The following is a 19,550-nucleotide window of genomic DNA, read 5'->3' as shown; positions in this document are numbered from 1 at the left end:
GTTAGTGTGATCCCATTTTACACAATACTCACATCAATTGGTGAAAAATTCCCACTGAATTCCGCAAGAGACTGGATTAACTGGAATCAATCCGTAAAACTCAATTTTTTATGTAAAAAAAAAATCCAAACAATCAAATCGTTTTTTGAAAATATTAGAAATTCCATTTTTTTTTCCAGAACTTCTTCGATGTTGAATCACGATTAATGGAATAATTAGAGGTAATGGATTTGTGATGACAAAATTCCTTGCGAATTCAGTGGAAATTTTTGACCGGTGCCCTTATGCCTGATCATCTCACTGTGGGGACTTGAGTGTAAATGATGTATCCATTAAAGAATGACCCTCCCATGAGCCCTTGACACTAACCATTACGAATCAATGATCATTGTCTATGTCGCGGTTGTTGGCGAATTGACAAGTCGACTCAATGGACCATTTCATCATGTATCATAACAAAATATTCCACATCGCTTCCACGAGAATTCATTCATTAAGAGATCAAATATTATGATTTATCGCATCAGCAACGCTAATTCGGCCTTTTCACATTACAGCTGGTACATAGTTAAATTATGTTTAATTACTTTTAATTATTTGAGAATGTCTCCCTCATCCCTTCTGTAAAGTATTCGCTTTGATTTAGTCCTTAGTTATCGAATTACCTCATTTAATCTGTTTCAAGTTAAGAAGGCCAAGTTAGTCTCAAACATCTTCACACAGGGAATAAGTTAAACATCTCAAGATTTATTTTAATTGATTTTAATATAATTACATGAATTTCACGATTTTTTAACAACGTGATCTATAAACTAGTTTCTAATATATTCATTAACACAAGTGTTAATTAATTGATATTCTATTTTTATTTGGTTGATAATTCTGATTGTTTTTCTACAACTTGTTTACTGTTTCCAGGTATTTTACATCTCTATTCCTCTATTTTCTACAATTTTATCATTTCGATTTGTCGATTACGTCTCATATCAGTGCATTATTTCATAGCAATTACACTATCATGATTGTGCGTTTTAATTTATTTGCTTGATAAATAAATATCCCGCCAGAGTGGAGCGTGGCGAGACACAGCAGTTGCTTTGATACTGCATTAAATTATAAAAATCACAACGAATGCAGCTCTCGCAGATAAATTAAAGCTACCCAAAGATACTGTACTATTATAATTTACTTTATAAATCTATATGTATGATCTGTTTGTGCGTGTTTGTGCTTGCATGTATGAGTTATGCCATAGGCTCATGAAAAATTCCTAATTCGTGATAAGAAAAATATTGCCATTGGTGAGATGGCGATGATTTCTGAGAACTAACTCCAAATTCCCCTAGACAATTACCAGTGATTAACGCTATCAATCCCAATCTCTGTAGCAAGCGGTTAAGGAGAAGTATAAGGTGTGCGATGAGACACTGACAAAGCTCTTGCAATGGATTTCGGATGTGGAGGACAAACTGGCACATCAGGATGTTGTCAGGGAAGATATTGAAGAGCTCAGGAATCAGATCAACGTCATGAAGCAGATCAAGGAGGATATCGAGGTTCACAACCGTCCAGTCTCCTCCGTTCTTGACCAAATACGTCAGGTCGTCATCACCGGGAGTGACGTTTTGTCCAGCGACGAAGTGTCGACTCTCGAGAAAAATGGCAGATCCCTGAAAACTCGTTACGAGCGATCAGCCGATCGTACTGAACGATTGCTGCGTCGTTTGGCAGGAGCTAGAGATGAACTAACTAAATTCAAGAATGAGATATCATCCTTCTCGTCTTGGCTGGACAAGGCTCGCCGAGTTCTGGAGGACAAGGAGCGCTCTCTGTCTGATCTCAATCGATTGAGTTCCAGCGCAGATACAACTCGTGATTTTATCAGTGACGTGATAGCTCATCAGGCTGATCTTCGTTTTATCACGATGGCAGCGCAGAAGTTTGTGGACGAGAGCAGGGAATATCTCCAGGTACTCAACGACTTCAGAACAAGTCTGCCACAACGTCTATCTCATAAAGAGCCAACGGCCAGTCAGGACTCACCAGTTCGTAATGAAGTGACAATTGTCACTGCTCAGTACAAGGATCTACTGTCACGTGCTACCAATTTATCTGACCGATTACTGGGTGTTGGTGGACGACAGCGTGATTATCATGAGTCCCTGGAGAAGGCGAAGGAGTGGCTGAAGGAGGTTGAGCCAAGAGTGTTGAGAGTTATCGCTGAAGCTGTTGCTGCTGAGCCAAAGCAAGTAGAGGAGCAGTTGTCGACAGCCAAATCTCTGAACAACGAGCTTCTGGCGAACGCTCGACTCATTGACAATGCTAAATCGAGTCTTGATAGTCTTCTGAGATCTCTGGATGGACAGCTAACACCGAGTGAAGCTAGTCACCTCGAGGAACCCGTTAAGATCCTTGAGGACAAGTACAGACAGCTGTCCAATGCTCTTGCTGAGAAGTGCCAGGAGCTAGATACAGCTCTGGTTCAGAGTCAGGGGGTTCAGGACGCCCTGGATAGCCTCGTCGCCTGGTTGAACAACGTTGAAAGCCAATTCAAGAACATGCAGCGTCCAGCTAGCCTCAATAAGGATCGCCTCGAAGAACAACAGAGAGAGCAGCGAATGCTGCAGTCTGATTTAGACAGTCATCGACCTAGTGTCGAGGCCATAACAGCATCTGCTCAGGATTTACTGATAAATTCGAGTAATGCTCGCGTTGCCAAACGAATCGAGAGTAAGCTGAAGGACGTACAGAATCGATACGAAAAACTTATGGACAAGTCACTCCGGAGGGGTGAATTCCTCGAGGAAATAGCACAAGCGCTGCACGACTTCTCCAGAGAAACTTCTCAGTTTGACACTTGGTACTCACACATGATCGAGATCCTTGAGTCCAGGGAACTGTCGAAACTCGATGTCAGTGAGTACGAGAGCAAGATGGCTCAGTTAGTAGATAAACGTGAAGACCAGAGAGGCAACTTCGAGGAGCTCATCAGAAATGGAAAGAATCTCGTTGGAAAGAAGGATATCACTGATGCTGCACATATTCGAGACAAGATCAAGGCAATTGAGACTCAGTGGAGAGAGCTGAATAATCTTCTTGATGAGAAACAGCGTCTCAGTAAGTCCAGGGCGGAACAGCTGACTGCTTACGAGAAGCTCAGGGATCAGGTTCTGGATTGGCTCACAAGAACTGAGAGCAGGGTGATTAGGTTGCAGCCTGTTGCTGTTGATCTTGAAAAACTGAAGGTGCAGACCGAAGAGATCAAGCCTATTCAGAAGGAGTATCGAGATTATGGGAATACCATTGACAAGGTCAACGATTTGGGAATTGTTTATGACAGCCTTCTGAAGGAACGTGGCGAGAGCCCACCAAGACGTCGTGGCAGCGCAAGTCCCACCAAGAGGACCACCATCAGCAGTCCACGTATGTATAATTAAACTTTAATCAATGAGACTTACAGAAATCCCACGTTAAACACATATCATCGAATTCCCTCATTACTCCACACTGCTTTATCACTTTCAGCACATGATTTTTTTTTTTGTCAATTTTTTTTGTAGTCCGCCGAACCTCACAAGACGGTCGCTCACCTTCCCCCACTAAGTCGTACGCGGTTCAAAGTCCAGTGTCTCCAGGTGGTAGCAGTGGATTCAGCAGCAGGCGATCCAGTCAGGATGGCTTCCATCTTGAGGAGCTGTCGGCGGTCCAGCAGCAGTTGTCGGAGATTAATAATCGGTACGGATTGCTGGGGGTCAGGCTGTCCGATCGTCAGTCCGAACTCGATGTAATCAGGGATGAGATTAAGAAATTGCTGGAGAACTTGAAGAATTTGTCGCAATTTTTGGATAAGATCGAGCGTCAACTTCCTAAGGAAATAATTCCCTCGACAAAGGAGGAGGCGGACAAGACTGTGAAACAAATCAAGCTGATCGTCGAAGAGATGTACGAGAAGCAGTCCCTCCTGGACAGTACAAAAACCCAAGTCCGTGACATAGTGCGTCGCAAGAAAGATGCGGAGGGTGCAGATAGATTGAACGACGAACTGGAGGACGTGGCGAGTCGTTGGAAGTCGATCTCAGATCGTTGCAAGGACAGAGTAAGATTCCTGGAAGATATCAAGGAGTTCCACGATGGTTACGAGAGCCTGAACTCCTGGTTAGGAGCCAAGGAAAGAATGCTCGGTGCCTTGGGACCGATCTCATCCGATCCCAGGATGGTTGCTAGTCAGGTACAGCAGGTACAGGTTCTTCGTGAAGAATTCAGAACTCAACAGCCCCAACTGGATCATCTAGTGCAAGTGGGTGAGAGCGTGTGTACACATCTGTCCAGTGATTCTGTGGATGGTCAAAAAATTCGTAGTAAATTGAACAGCATTCTGCAACGCTGGCACGAGCAAGTGGAGCGCCTGGACGATCGTGCTCAGAGTCTGGGTGATGCTGTGGACACCAGCAGAGAATTCGACGCCAGCCTGAATCGTCTTCGTGACGCCCTGCAAGGAATATCCGACAATCTCGATGATTTGCCACTGGACAAGGACCCTGAGGAGCAGCTGAGGAAAATCGAGAACTTGGAACGCCAGCTGGAGGGCCAGAGGCCTCTTCTCGCGGACGCTGAAGCTGCTGGTGCACAATTATGCGAAGTACTGAGTGATCCTGCATCTAGATCTGAAATTCAGGGCAAACTTGCAGCCGTTGGAAAACTGTACACGAATCTGCAGAAGAAATTGGATCACAGGAAAGCTGAGCTCGAAGGAAGTCTCCGCGACGGTAGACAGTTCGAGGCATCTTGCAGTAAAACTCTTGGTTGGCTTGCTGATGAGCTTGGAAATATGTCCGAGAAGCTGTTGGTGTCCGCTGACAGGGAGATACTGCAGCAACAGCTCGATCATCATGAGCCTATTTATAGAAATGTCATGGGTAAGGAGCACGAGGTGATTATGCTCTTGAATAAGGGTAAGGATATCCTCATGAGGGCTCCCAAAACTGAGAACCGAGGGCTACAGAGGGATTTGGATAAGATGCAGAGCCAGTGGGATCGTCTCAAGAAGGACACTCTGGATCGACACACGAAACTCCAGACTTGTGCTGAACACTGCAAAAAGTATTACAGGGCTCAGGACTCGTTCCTTCCATGGTTGAGGCAGGCCGAGGATAAACTCGATGGCTTGAAGCCTGCGTCATTCAAGAGGAAAGATATTGAGAGACAGCTCAAAGAATTATCATCGTTCAGAAATGAGGTGTGGAAACGATCTGGAGAGTTTGAGAATAATAAAATGCTCGGGGAAACATTCCTCGGTGCCTGCGATATTGACAAGGATGTTGTTAAGAATGAGTTGAGTGCCATGAAGACGAGATGGGACAAGTTGAATAATGGTGAGTTTAAAGTCGATTATTTCAGCTGTCAAGCGGTAAATTTATCATTAGTGATTGATTTTATTGGAAATGAATGCGAAATAAATAAATGCAAGTATTTTTTTCGTTATAATTTCAGACCTTTTGGAGCGCACTCAGTCACTCGAAGACACAGCCCGTCATTTATCAGACTTCAACGAAAATCTACGCGATCTCCAGCACGGGGTGCAGCGCTGTGAAGACAAACTGGCTTCCCACGATTCACTTGGTGGTGCCTCCAAAGATCCGAAACTTCTTGACAGAATAAAGGTATGTATCTCGGTGATAAAAAAAAAGCAGTCATTCCCTCGAAAGCAATAGTTCAAAATAAAAATAGGTTATACTATCCACTTTCAAATGGTTATCGTTACCGCCGTCGGTATCTCAGTGGACATGGTTTTTCCTGTGGTTTCCCATGCCATTCCTATGTTCTGTAGGAGAGTGAATACGGTACAGTGTAGGATTCACAGCCGCATGCATAGGGTTAAATAGGGCCAATTAGCCAGAACAGGGCAGAAAGAGCCGGAATATATAAAAAAAAAAATAGTTATTGTTCCATTTTCCGCATATCGGTTGCAAAGCTTCCATTCGGAAGCCAAAACTGGAATCTCCAAAATTTGAGATATTTCTCAAAAACAATTGATTGATATATTCCTCCAGAATCTAAGAGAAGAAACAACAGCCCTGAAGAAGCCCCTGCTTGCTGTAAAGCAGCAGGCGCACGACCTGGCGAATCGAGCCCGTGAACAAGGTGTAGACGCAACCCACCTTCAGGACGAAGTTGAAAATTTAGCCGATCGAATAAACGACCTCCAAGGAAAGCTAGATGACCGTTGCAACGATCTGCAGAGTGCAGCCACAGCAGTTGCGCAATTTAACGATCAAATCAAGGGTCTAACGTACGACCTCTCAGCACTGGAGAACGAACTCGACACGATGAAAACCCCTGGTCGAGATATTAAAACAGTACGAACACAGATCGAAGAAGTGGGAAAACTCCTGACCAAGATAAATCGTGCCTCCGACGAGATTTCAGTCCTGGTGAATACCAGTGAGAACCTGGTGGACAGTGGATTCGCAGCGGATGCTGTGGCCACTCGAGACCAGGTCGACAGTCTTAAGAGACAGCTTGCAAGACTCGAGGAACGTTCTCGCAACAGAGACGAGGAGTTGGCAGTCACTTTGAATAAGCTCCAGGAGTTCTACCACCTCCACGGTGATGTTATGGACGACATAAACGACGCGAGCGATCAGATCCGTAGGTTCAAGCCCATTGGGTCTGACATTGACTCGATAAAAGCCCAGCAGGAGGACTTCCGCACGCTGAAAGCCAGCAGGATCGAACCAATAGCTCGTGCGGTCGACGAGTGCAATCACACAGGTCAGGGTCTAGTCCAGAGTGCTGGAAGGGACGTAAATACCAGTGGAATTGAGAAGGACCTCGATAAAATGAATGAAAAGTGGAATGACTTGAAGGAGAGGCTCAATGAACGCGATCGTCGCCTGGACGTTGGTCTCCTGCAATCAGGAAAATTCCAGGAGGCTCTCGATGGTCTCGAAAAATGGTTGGCAGATACCGAAGAGATGGTGGCAAATCAGAAGCCCCCGTCCTCCGATTACAAAGTTGTAAAGGCACAGTTGCAAGAGCAGAAGTTCCTGAAGAAGATGCTGCTGGACAGACAGAACTCAATGTCCTCTTTATTCAACATGGGACAAGAAGTGGCTGCAGGGGCTGATCCCAAGGAGCGTAAAGCCATTGAAAAGCAGTTGAAGGATCTGGTGGGGAGGTTCGATGCATTGACAGAGGGTGCAGCTGAGAGGATGGACGCCCTCGAGCAGGCGATGGCAGTTGCCAAGGAGTTCCAGGAGAAACTCATGCCTCTTGCCGTCTGGCTGGACAAAACGGAGAAGAAAGTGAAGGATATGGAGCTAGTGCCAACTGATGAAGGGAAGATTCAGCAGAGGGTTGCCGAGCATGATCGGCTACACGACGATATTCTTTCGAAGAAACCGTACTTTAGTGAGCTGACGGAGGTGGCAAGTCAGCTTATGAGTCTCGTGGGCGAGGATGAGGCTTCTCTACTCGCTGATAAGCTTCAGGACGCCACTGACAGATACGGCAATCTCGTTGAGCGATCTGAAGCCCTTGGAAATCTTCTCCAGAGATCTCGACAGGGTCTGCGTCATCTCGTGTTGACGTACCAGGACCTCCAGGCATGGATGGAAAATATGGAGAAACGATTATCCAAGTACAGAATTCTTGCTGTTCACACTGAGAAGCTCCTCCAGCAGATGGAGGATTTGGCTGATTTAACCGAGGAAGTTTCTTCACGGCAGACTGAAGTCGACAGCACCACTGACTCTGGCCTCGAGCTCATGAAGCACATATCCAGTGATGAGGCGCTAGGGCTTAAAGACAAATTGGATTCACTTCAGAGAAGATTCAATGATTTAGTTACTCGTGGCTCGGACCTCCTCAAACACGCCCAGGAGGCGCTGCCGCTTGTCCAGCAATTCCATGAGAATCACAACAGACTGATGGACTGGATGCAGGGTGCTGAGGGTGCCCTGCAATCCGCTGAGCCTCGAGAGGAGGAGATCATTCGTCTTGAGATGGAAATATCAGAGTACAGGCCTGTTCTCGATAAGATCAATACAGTTGGGCCACAGTTGTGTCAGATATCTCCTGGAGAAGGTGCTGCCACAATCGAGGGACTGGTGACAAGAGACAACAGGAGATTCGATGCAATTGCAGAGCAAATTCAGAGGAAGGCCGAGAGAATTCAATTGAGTAAACAACGGTCTCTCGAAGTGATCGGTGACATCGATGAGCTTCTTGAGTGGTTCAGAGAAGTGGATACTCAACTTCGGGAAGCAGAGCCTCCGAGCAGCGAACCAGAGATCATTAGGGTGCAGCTTAAGGAGCACAAAGCCCTGAATGACGACATATCGAGTCAAAAGGGACGAGTTCGTGATGTCATTTCAACGGCCAAAAAGGTTATTCGTGAGAATACTCATCACGAGGACACTTCAACCATTCGAGAAAAAATGGAGGACCTTCGTGAGACGATGGAGACTGTCTCTGGATTGTCAGGTGATCGTCTAGGAGCCCTCGAGCAGGCCCTACCACTGGCTGAACATCTTCGTGACACCCATGCCGGACTGGTTGGATGGCTCGAGGAGGTTGAGCACCAGGTGTCGATGCTACCAATGCCTGCACTTAGACCAGATCTCATTGCGGCTCAACAGGACAAGAACGAACTCCTTATGCAGAGCATTAATGAGCACAAGCCCCTGATAGAGAAGTTAAATAAGACAGGTGAGGCTTTGATCAGGCTCTGTAATGACGAAGAGGGGGCGAAAGTTCAGGACATTCTCGATGGTGATAATGCCCGTTATGCTGCATTGAGGGCAGAGCTCAGGGCTCGCCAACAAACCCTCGAGCAGGCCCTCCAGGAGTCCTCTCAATTCTCTGACAAACTCGAGGGAATGCTTCGAGCTCTCGGATCGACTGCTGATCAGGTCAATGGGGCAGAGCCCATATCTGCTCATCCCCCACGTCTTCGAGATCAGATGGAGGAGAATGCAGCACTCGCTGATGACTTGGCACAGAGAAACGAGGCATATGCAGCTGTGAAAAAAGCTGCTGATGATGTGATCAATAAAGCCGGCAACCGTGCAGATCCAGCTGTCAAGGATATCAAGAGGAAACTCGAAAAATTAAATAAATTGTGGGCTGAAGTGCAGAAGGCCACCACTGATCGTGGACAAACTCTCGATGACACACTGGCTGTCGCTGAGAAATTCTGGTCGGAGTTGACTGGTGTTATGTCGACACTCAGAGAACTTCAAGATGCCCTAGCTGGACAGGCACCACCTGCTGCCCAACCCGCTGCTATTCAGCAGCAGCAGGTGGCACTCCAGGAGATCAGACAGGAGATTGATCAGACGAAGCCTGATGTCGAGCAGGTGAGGCAGTCTGGGCACGAGCTCATGGGACTCTGTGGAGAGCCTGACAAACCCGAAGTCAGAAAGCACATGGAAGATTTGGATCAGGCTTGGGACAATGTCACTGCTCTTTATGCCAGGCGCGAGGAGAATCTCATTGATGCCATGGAGAAGGCCATGGAGTTCCACGAGACCCTCCAGAATCTTCTCGAGTTCCTTCAAGAGGCTGAGGACAAATTCGCCGACATGGGAGCCCTTGGCAGTGATATCGATGAAGTGAAGAAGCAGATAAAACAGCTGGCGAATTTCAAGGCTGAAGTCGATCCGCATATGGTGAAGGTCGAGGCATTGAACAGGTAAGGGATTGAAAATTTTTTATGGTGATTAGGGGTTTTTTTTTTATAGTTTCTTTGAGATAATATTAATGATATCTTTCTTTTTCGGATACCTGAAAATCGTAGGAGTCTGACGAGGCAAGTCAACTTCTCAGTGTTGTCGCTGTAGTTAGAGCATGGCTTTTTAAAGTGGACAGTTGTCGATGTTTTAAAAGAAAGGCGATTGAGATTTTAAATGAAGTCTGTTATTTAACCCGGTATTGCATTTATTGTCGATGTATGGGGCGCGCATGAATATCCGATTAGACGAATGCAGGAACTAAAGGCTGTCTAATCAGTGAGACTGATTGGATTTTTATGAACATATACTAGATTTGATTATTTCCGCTGAAACTTGCATTTATTACTGAATTTAGTGGGAGGAAAAGCGAATTTGTGTAGCTTTGGTGGATACGAGTCTCTCAGTATTTTCCCAGTCAGGACGGGATAAATTCTGTATTCCATCGGCGTTGGAAAAATTAATATATCCCACTGCGTAATCAATTCTTTTTCAATAACTGCAAAAAGTTGTTGCTTAAGTCTATAAAAAATTGACGATAATTCGTTGAATGTAGCAAGACTGATAATTATCTGTAGGTGTGATAACTCACCCGATCTCGCACCACCTCGAGATTTTCCGATTGATTGAATTAACCTCTGCAGGCAAGCAGCAGAGCTGACAGAAAGAACGACATCGGAGCAGGCAGCGGCGATAAAGGAGCCGCTGGGGGCAGTCAATCGTCGTTGGGACGGTCTTTTGCGTGGCGTTGTGGAGCGTCAGCGACTCCTGGAGAACGCTCTATTGCGATTAGGTCAATTCCAGCACGCTTTGGACGAGCTACTGGTGTGGATCGACAGAACAGATCGCACACTGGATGACTTGAGGCCAGTGGCAGGTGATCCTCAAGTGATTGAGGTGGAGCTTGCCAAGCTGAAGGTACTGGTAAACGACATCCAAGCACACCAGACTAGTGTAGACACCTTGAATGACGCTGGAAGACAACTCATTGAGGATGGAAAGGGCACAGCTGAGGCATCGACAACAGCTGAGAAATTGGGTACTCTTAATAGGAGATGGAGAGATCTTCTTCAAAGAGCTGCAGACAGACAGCGAGAGCTGGAGGACGCCCTGAGAGAGGCCCAGACATTCACCGCTGAGATTCAGGATCTGTTGTCCTGGCTTGGAGAGGTGGATAATATGATAGTGGCATCAAGACCAGTTGGAGGCCTCCCTGAAACAGCTTCAGAGCAACTCGAAAGGTTCATGGAAGTGTACAATGAGTTAGAGATGAATAGACCCAAAGTGGAGACTGTTCTGCAGCAGGGCCAGGAGTACTTGAAGAGAGCAAATGCCTCAAGTGCCAGCTCCCTGAATCACAATCTCAGGACTCTGAAGCAGAGGTGGGACAGTGTTACAGCAAGGGCCTGTGACAAGAAGATCAAACTGGAAATAGCCTTGAGGGAAGCCACTGAGTTCCACGACGCCCTCCAGGCGTTCGTCGACTGGTTAACCAATGCTGAAAAAATCCTAACCAATCTCAAACCTGTCTCGAGGGTAATGGAAACCATCCTAGGGCAGATTGAGGAGCACAAGGCCTTCCAGAAGGACGTGGGTGTCCACAGGGAGACAATGTTGAATCTTGATAAAAAGGGAACGCAACTGAAGTACTTCTCCCAAAAACAGGATGTTATTCTCATAAAAAATCTTCTTGTCTCGGTGCAGCACAGGTGGGAGAGAGTTGTGTCAAAGTCAGCTGAGAGAACTAGAGCTCTGGATCATGGGTACAAGGAGGCCAGGGAGTTCCATGACGCCTGGTCTCACTTGATGAATTGGTTGGATGAGACAGAGAGAACTCTGGATGAAATGGCGTCCGAAGGAGTTGGTGGTAATGATCCAGAGAAGATTAAATCACGGTTGAATAAACATCGGGAAGTGCAGAAAGCTCTTAGCGGTAAGCAGGGGACATACGATAATACCATGAAATCCGGAAAGACACTGAAGGATAAGGCACCTAAATCTGATGAGCCCGCACTCAAGGAGCTGCTGTCTGAGCTCAAAAGCAAGTGGACAACGGTCTGTGGAAAGAGTGTGGACCGACAGAGAAAGCTGGAGGAGGCTCTGCTGTTCTCTGGACAGTTCAAGGATGCAATTCAGGCACTCCTGGACTGGCTGCAGAAAACAGAGAAAATGCTAGCGAATCCTGGACCACTTCATGGGGATCTCGATACTGTCACAAATCTATGTGAGCAGCACAGGTCATTCCAAAGGGATTTAGAATCTCGGGCTAGTCAGATGGAGTCTGTCATCAGGACGGGAAGGGAACTCGAGTCAAAAGCAACGATTGAGGACGCCTCGACAATTAGGTCACAGTTGAGTGAAGTGAATTCTCTCTGGAATACCGTCAACAGATTATCTGATAATAAATCCTCGAGGCTGGAGGAGGCACTCAGGGATGCTGAGCGTCTCCACAAGGCTGTTCATGTTCTCCTGGAGTGGCTCAGCGATGCAGAGATGAAACTCAGATTCGCTGGACAACTGCCCGAGGACGAGCAGGAGAGCAGAAATCAACTGATGGAACACGAGAAGTTCCTCAGGGAACTCCAGCAGAAGGAGGTCGAGAAGGATCGCACTTTGGAACTCGCTCACGCCATCCTGGGGAAGTCCCATCCGGATGGCGCGGTTGTTATCAAGCACTGGATCACTATTATTCAATCCAGATGGGATGAGGTCGCGACGTGGGCGCATCAGAGAAATCAGAGACTCGAGAGCCATATGCAAGGACTTCAGGACCTTGATAATCTCCTGGAGGAGCTCCTAGCGTGGCTTGAGGGCTTGACTCATACTCTCATCACTCTTGAGTCCGAGGAACTTCCTGAGGATCGGCCGAGCCTGGAAATTCTCATTTCTGATCACAGGGAATTTATGGAAAACACCAGTCGAAGGCAGAACGAGGTGGACAGTGTGTGCAAGGCTAGACAGATTAAAACTGTCAAGGATCCCAGGAAAATGTCCAAAACCAAGTTGTCCGGTTCTGTGTACGTATTCATTTTTAATAACATAACATAATTTTTTAATTCTTTGGTCGAATGCACAATTCATCATGTACCCTGTTCGTTTTTTATTTTCACTTTATTTTTTATCCTAATGGATCATTCTCATCGTGAAAAATATTCATCATTTGTGTGCATCCCATTCACTTCTGGTTATCACGTATTTGATTGTTGCTTGACGTTTTCGTTCACCTCTGGCACCTTTTGTAAATCATTTGTCTGTTGTTGCATGTTGCCATTTCTTGTTAACCATGAAGTAGCAAGGACGGTCTGTACCAAGATACTGACGACGATCAGCCACTCCGCAAGCAGAGGTTCGTCTCGATCATTTTTTTTTGTTCTCCCCCTTTTATTATTTTTATTACTTTTTAATGAATTTTATAATTTCATTAAATACCGACAGCTCTAGAAATTTTCATCCACTCATTTTTCGTTTCGTTTCCTTTTATTTATCCAGCTTCAAGGGCAGCCGAGATCTCTTGCAATCCAGAAGGGGAAGGTAATACTCACTTGTCATTTTCTTTTTTATATTCACATCAACATTGTGCTGTACAGGGATTCATTAGAACAATTCATCACACTGGTTTTCGTTTTGTGTTTGTTTTTTGAACAGCATGCTTACTAACCCACCACACATTATTTTTTATTTGCAAAATTATTGAATTGTTATATATTTAAATATTATTAATCACTCGAATTAGGGAATCACGAGAGGAGATTAAGAAAGGGTTTATACAAGTGACGAGCTTCTTCTAATAAATATACAAATAATTGATATAATTTATCGGTACACAATACAAAAATACAAATGACACGTGAAACTATATAGATCCCATCGATAATTGCTCGATACCGATTTATAGTTGAAGTAGAGTGTTATGAGTGATTTGACGCATGTTCCTGTTTAGCCGAGCCAGTCCAGGTCGTGAGAGAACACCAGATCCCAATCTACCACACATTGGTCCACGCTTTCCACCCAAAGGAAGGTTCGTCATTGCTATCTCTATTCACTAACTATCATAGATCATAAGTTTTAATCGAGTGTTGAATGTGTGTGAGATGTACTTGAGTAACATTACGAGGATGTTGTGATTCTTGGTTCCGAGTTGGGTGAATCTGTGTTGCTTGGGAAGAAAGACTCTTATTCAGTGTAAAATACAACTCTGTTTTCTATAAACAGCTTTGTACGGGACGAGGGCTCAAAATGGATATCAGCTTTTTAAATGTTAAAACCTCATTCAATTGGTGGTGGACTGATTTTTTTTTTGTCATTCGAGTGGAATATTTGAAAAACCACTGAGATGTCCATTATGCCCGAAATTCTCTACTGTAATTTCATTTTAATAAATGAATATTTGTAGATTTAATTTGCCCCGTTAATAAAATTAATGGCATAACCGAATTGATTGGTTGTGAGTAGTAAAGGGGCTGAACCAGAATTCCGTAATCCTCGCGTGAAGCTTCTCTGGGACCGCTGGAGAAATGTGTGGATGATGGCCTGGGAGAGACAGCGTCGTCTCCAGGACAAGCTCAACTACATAGACGAGCTCGACAGAGTTAAGAACTTCAGCTGGGAGGAGTGGCGCAAGAGATTCCTCAAGTTCATGAATCACAAGAAATCGAGACTGACGGATCTCTTCAGGAAAATGGACAAGAACAATGACGGTCTCATCCCCAGGGACGATTTCATCAATGGAATAATGAACACTAAATTCGATACATCGAGACTGGAGATGAATGCTGTAGCCGATCTTTTTGATCGACATGGCGAGGGACTCATCGATTGGAAGGAATTTATTGCGGCATTGAGGCCTGATTGGGAGGAAAGGAAGACTTATAATGACACTGATAAGATCCATGATGAAGTCAAGAGACTTGTCATGCTGTGCACTTGCAGGCAGAAGTTCAGGGTCTTCCAAGTTGGGGAAGGCAAATACAGGGTGTGTACGATTAAAAATATATATTTCTCTTATTAACCCGTTATTGAATTTTTCACTGAGTAGCGATTATTCATTCATAAATATTATATTATGTATATTATCAACACGAGCCGAAGGCGAGTTTTACAATCTCACGAGTCGAAAAATATATTACGCACGCGTTTCCTACAAAATTTTGTCACCGCGCCCGGAATCCGCGATTTAACCGAGCGAAGCGAGGTTAGAATCGCGCGATTACGGGCACCGATGGCACAAAATCAAATATTTCACATTCAATTGAATCTATGAATTTGTTGATTCAAATCTTTAGAGTATTCAGATAATTCTGTACAGAATTACAGATGCTATATCAAATTCCGTACGAATAAAAGTTTTTTACCTTTTCAATTCAGTTCGGGGACAGTCAAAAACTGCGTCTCGTCCGTATTTTGCGATCAACTGTGATGGTACGAGTTGGAGGTGGATGGGTGGCCCTGGACGAGTTCCTGGTGAAGAATGATCCCTGCCGCGGTAAGTCACACAAAAAATTATAAAATAAATACAGAAACATTGAAGCGTTAACGCGTCGTGAGAAGAGCATCAGGAATATTTAAAATTCTAGGGAATTATTCATAAACGCAACGAATGATTTCATAGTCCATTCATTTAAAGTGACAACAATTTTAGGATCATGTTCGATAAAACACTTAATGAAATTCATTTCACGTACTGCTAACCCAGCGATAGGAAAGTCAAACAAACTTAACGATTATTTAACGATGAATAACTGTACAGCAGGCAAACACGAGTGTCTAACGAATTGTCAAATGAATATGATGCACGGGGCTATCGATTAATAATTAATAATATTAATAATAACCATCCAACGCGATCTCAACTCCTGAGGTAACAAAAACCGTTTGAAACGATTAATTGTTCACATTAAACTATCGAAAAAGAATGAATCGACAGTCAATAATCTAACGTATGAGTCAGACAGGTGTGTGATTCTGCTTTGCTTAGTTGATTGCTAATTAGTCAATTATTTTCATCGGGTGGAGTGACAGGAATATCTAATCTTGTAATCCCTCACGCCTAGAGATGTGGAAAAATCTTCGAATTACAGAATTTTCTTTTCTCACACCATCAAATTCCAGTACATCTCTGAATATAAATTATTTTTTATGGAATAAAAGGAGAGCTAAAAAATAAGCATTAATGAAAATTTAACTATCTTAATTATATTCAGAGATATTGAAAAATAAAAACATAAAAAATAAAAATGAAAATAAAAATGGAAATAAAAATATAAATATAAATAGAAAAATAATAAAACTACTCGATCGATGGTATAAAAATGGTTTTCACATCTCTCGGTTAACTAATCGGTTTTTGAAATTTGAGGCAACCCCTCGATGATGCATGATTAATCATGATAACGAAATTTCGAAAGAAATAGCGAATTAATTCTCCATCATTCCTTAAGTCTTTCTAATGCCAATACCGGACCCTAACAAGCCAGAACAACACGAGGGTTGGTGTCCGCTCGGTGAGGAGGCCTCATTGCACGATCACATCGATTCATTGTCTATACTTTGTTTCCATTACTGTAGAAAAATTATAGCTCATAGTGATTTTATTCTATTTATTTTCCCTCAAGTAGAAATTTTATTTTATCCAAGAATTTATTCTTTCGTTCGATTTCGTAGTAATTATAAAGTATAGACCATGAATTAATATCATTCATCTGTGTCGCATGGAAACTGACATTGTGTAACTGTTTTTCATCTGGCTGAAGGATCCTTTGGTTTTATCACTTTCATGTTTATTTTTTCATTCGTTGTGTTGAGGATGTGTGAGAGTTTTAAATGATTGTTATCTTCAGTTGAGCTTTAGATACGAACGATCTGGTTTTGGTTCATCAAATGGTATGATTACTTGCGTGATTCCTGTGTTATTTTTATTTCATGATTACTCAATTATTTCGCATGGTGTTGGCGTTTTCGTGGATTATTTATTTTTCCCCCTGACAAATGTTTTCTATTTCATTCGTTGAGCAAATTTTTTCGTCTCATTTTGAAGAAATTGTTTATCCCACAAAAATTATGAAATCCTCATGTTTTAAATTCATTCTTCAATTAACGAATGCACTGCGATGAGTTTTTTGGAGATATCTCCGAAACTGAGGAAAATAATTAAATTTTTCACATTACCTTTTTTATGGCTGTCATTGAGCTCCACAAAAAAGGTTCCGTGAAAAATTCTCATATATCCCTCAATCTCCGAAGTATTTCCAGAAAATTGATTGAAGGATCAAAAAAATTTTCTTTTAAATAATTTCTCTACAGAATTTAAATTCCCCTTTATTCCACCGTCAATCAATCTCAAAACCCGCGATGCTCACCGCAATTCCTCGCCACTTCTTCAAAGTAAGACGAAAAAACCACCAAAAGTCCCCTGAGCCGATAAAAATAATGATAGAACCACTGGTGTGACGAATTATTTTATTCACCCCATAATGACACAATTTTTATTTACCTCATTTTTCTAATTCATCATTATCTTATCTTTTTTTTCAACACAAAAAAACCCCACACACGAACTTGCTTTAACCCCGAAAACTTCAAATTTCTTTTTAATCCCCAAATTGCATGAAATTCTGAAATGATCGAAAAAAAAAAAATTAAAATTCCACTCAATTCTCTCAAATCTCATAAATTCCTGCTCTATCCCTGTCTGTCTGAATCTGTCTCTACTCTGTCTCATTCTGCACAATTACCCGCGGCCTCTCCCCCCTCTACCCCTCCCACCAATAATTAAAAACTAAATGAACTAACTGCGTGCACGCCAACACACTGTAGCCAAAGGACGAACGAATATTGAGCTGCGGGAGCAATTCATATTGGCGGATGGTGTCAGCCAGACAATGACAGCGTTTAGATCAAAACCAAGTCCAACATCGACACTACAACGCACACCACTGTCATCAGCTGGTCCAATAACGAAGGTAACATGAAAAGTCATAGACGATCCCTTGATCATCAAGAGATGATGTCACCTTGAAATCACCCCCAAGCCCAATCCCTCCAGAGAAAAAAATTCAATAGCAAATTCAATCACTCAATTAATCTTCAATTCCTCTTCAATGATCATTAAAAAAGTAATTAAATCCGCAAAACAATTAATTAAATATTTGAATTATCAATATCCAATCATTTAAATAATTAATAATCAGTAATGCCAGCAGTAAAACATTGAATGGTAACGAATTGTTTTCATGGAATAAGATGTTACCTTTTATGATTTTACCGCAGGTGTTCGGGTTGTTAATATAGATAATTGATAATTTAATAAATTTAGGTAAGATCGATTGATTTTATTTATTGAAATGGAAATGATGGAGGGTATGGGGCCCTTTCACACACTCGCCTTGCATCCACACATTAATTATAAGCACGCAATTACCCTTTAATGAGCAACTCCAAAAGAGCCCTCGGGCTCTCACCGTTGTCGGTACGTATACGTATTACCCAATGGCAATTGGCATGCAGCATGATTCTTATCGATAAGTAGAAGACTCTGGATGGAGGCTTATCTTCTCTACATCTCGATGGTATTTCAATCTGTGTATCGTGCACTGGGTTAGTTGGATCGGTAAGGATGATGATTAGAGGACAATTGCGAAGAATTGTGATAATTAACCTCAGGAGATGTGATTTCGCTGTTTCCGTCACTTCGTCAAACGATTAGGAATTTGTTTGTTTTTTTAGATCGGTGGCTAGGCGTTTTAATGATTTTTTTACAGTTGACAAAGAATTGTTTGTGATATGCGGGCCCATGAGCGAATTATATTTAGTTTTATTGATGATTTGGTGTAGCGGAGGAGTTTATGAGCCAGCTGATGCCGATATTTGAGAGTTTGAGGCAAAAGGAGGACCTTCCGTGCTCGTATCCTCTTCACATGCACGCCCCCTCTTACCACTGGGTAAATAACAAAATTATCTCTTCAATTTGATCATTGAGTTTGTGGTGAATTTATTTATTGTTGGATTATGATTTTTTTTTCGTTGGAATTTTGCCTGGATTTTTTGAAATTGATGTCTAGTGCATGTCTTCCCATCCAAAAATATATTTTCCAAATATATCATATCTATAAAATATATTTGAATGCGTATGATAGACGAGCACTGAATGCTGAAAATATATCGACTCATTTCTCCTCGTTTGTCTGATATTTTTTAAATTTTTCTCCGTTAATTAATTGTTATTTCAATTATTTGGGTGATTTTTATTTCATTCTCATTGATTTTTTATTTCTCCGCATTTTCTCTCATCTTTATTCTCGGATAATAACTTCAGTTTGAGTGCATGGTGGTTTTTGATATTTGTAATAAGTACAATTTGTACTGAGTTAAATAGATATGAGAATAACTCCAGGAAAAAAGGCGTCGAATTGTCTGGAGGTTCGAAATACCTTTGTAGAATGTTATCTGTAAATCGACGCTTATATAGTGGCGTCTGTTGGAGATACTTCAAATTGCCATAAGCTACCGTATCTTTCCCAACTCATCCCGGTAAGTTTGCACGTATTTGTAGATAGATTCATCTTTTTTGTCGTAAACCAAAATGGAAGTCTTGACAGAACAATGAAAATAGCAGCGAAATGGTAAACGATAAAATTCAGCCCTAACAATTTTCCAGGAATATCTCTGAATCCAAGCAAAATATTGAAATTTTTGTGAGAACCTTGTTTGGTGAGGTACTGTTGAGTAGGGTGGATCGGGAAAAGTTCAGGAAAATGTGGTGATTGTGTAAAAATGCTATAACTCGCGAAATTCTCACACACAACGATTATTAATTTATTAAAA

The 19,550-nt window shown here is 42.8% G+C and overlaps 1 protein-coding gene across 7 annotated transcripts in view; it reads left to right on the top strand.

Annotated features, from left to right (window-relative positions):
• The window catches only part of shot (dystonin-like protein short stop), a 38,542-nt gene that overhangs the window by 15,464 nt on the left and 3,528 nt on the right, over nt 1-19,550 (top strand). For 2 of the 7 annotated variants that reach the window (XM_011314343.1, XM_011314337.1), the window contains exons 4-14: nt 1,389-3,423; nt 3,561-5,372; nt 5,491-5,660; nt 6,051-9,694; nt 10,376-12,748; nt 13,024-13,077; nt 13,221-13,262; nt 13,672-13,749; nt 14,184-14,703; nt 15,096-15,213; nt 17,544-17,689. In XM_011314343.1, coding sequence (XP_011312645.1) covers nt 1,389-3,423; nt 3,561-5,372; nt 5,491-5,660; nt 6,051-9,694; nt 10,376-12,748; nt 13,024-13,077; nt 13,221-13,262; nt 13,672-13,749; nt 14,184-14,703; nt 15,096-15,213; nt 17,544-17,689 — 10,992 coding nt within the window. Of the gene's footprint in view, nt 1-1,388; nt 3,424-3,560; nt 5,373-5,490; nt 5,661-6,050; nt 9,695-9,799; nt 9,812-10,375; nt 12,749-13,020; nt 13,078-13,220; nt 13,263-13,671; nt 13,750-14,183; nt 14,704-15,095; nt 15,214-17,543; nt 17,690-19,550 lie in introns of all 7 variants that reach the window. The other 5 variants (XM_011314342.1, XM_011314336.1, XM_011314338.1 and 2 more) reach the window with 5 other exon arrangements.

This window comes from Fopius arisanus, unplaced genomic scaffold (assembly GCF_000806365.1).
Source record: "Fopius arisanus strain USDA-PBARC FA_bdor unplaced genomic scaffold, ASM80636v1 scaffold00155, whole genome shotgun sequence".
Lineage (NCBI taxonomy): Eukaryota > Metazoa > Arthropoda > Insecta > Hymenoptera > Braconidae > Fopius > Fopius arisanus.
Note: the sequence above shows the minus strand (reverse complement) of the source record. Positions and strands in the feature narration are given on the sequence as shown.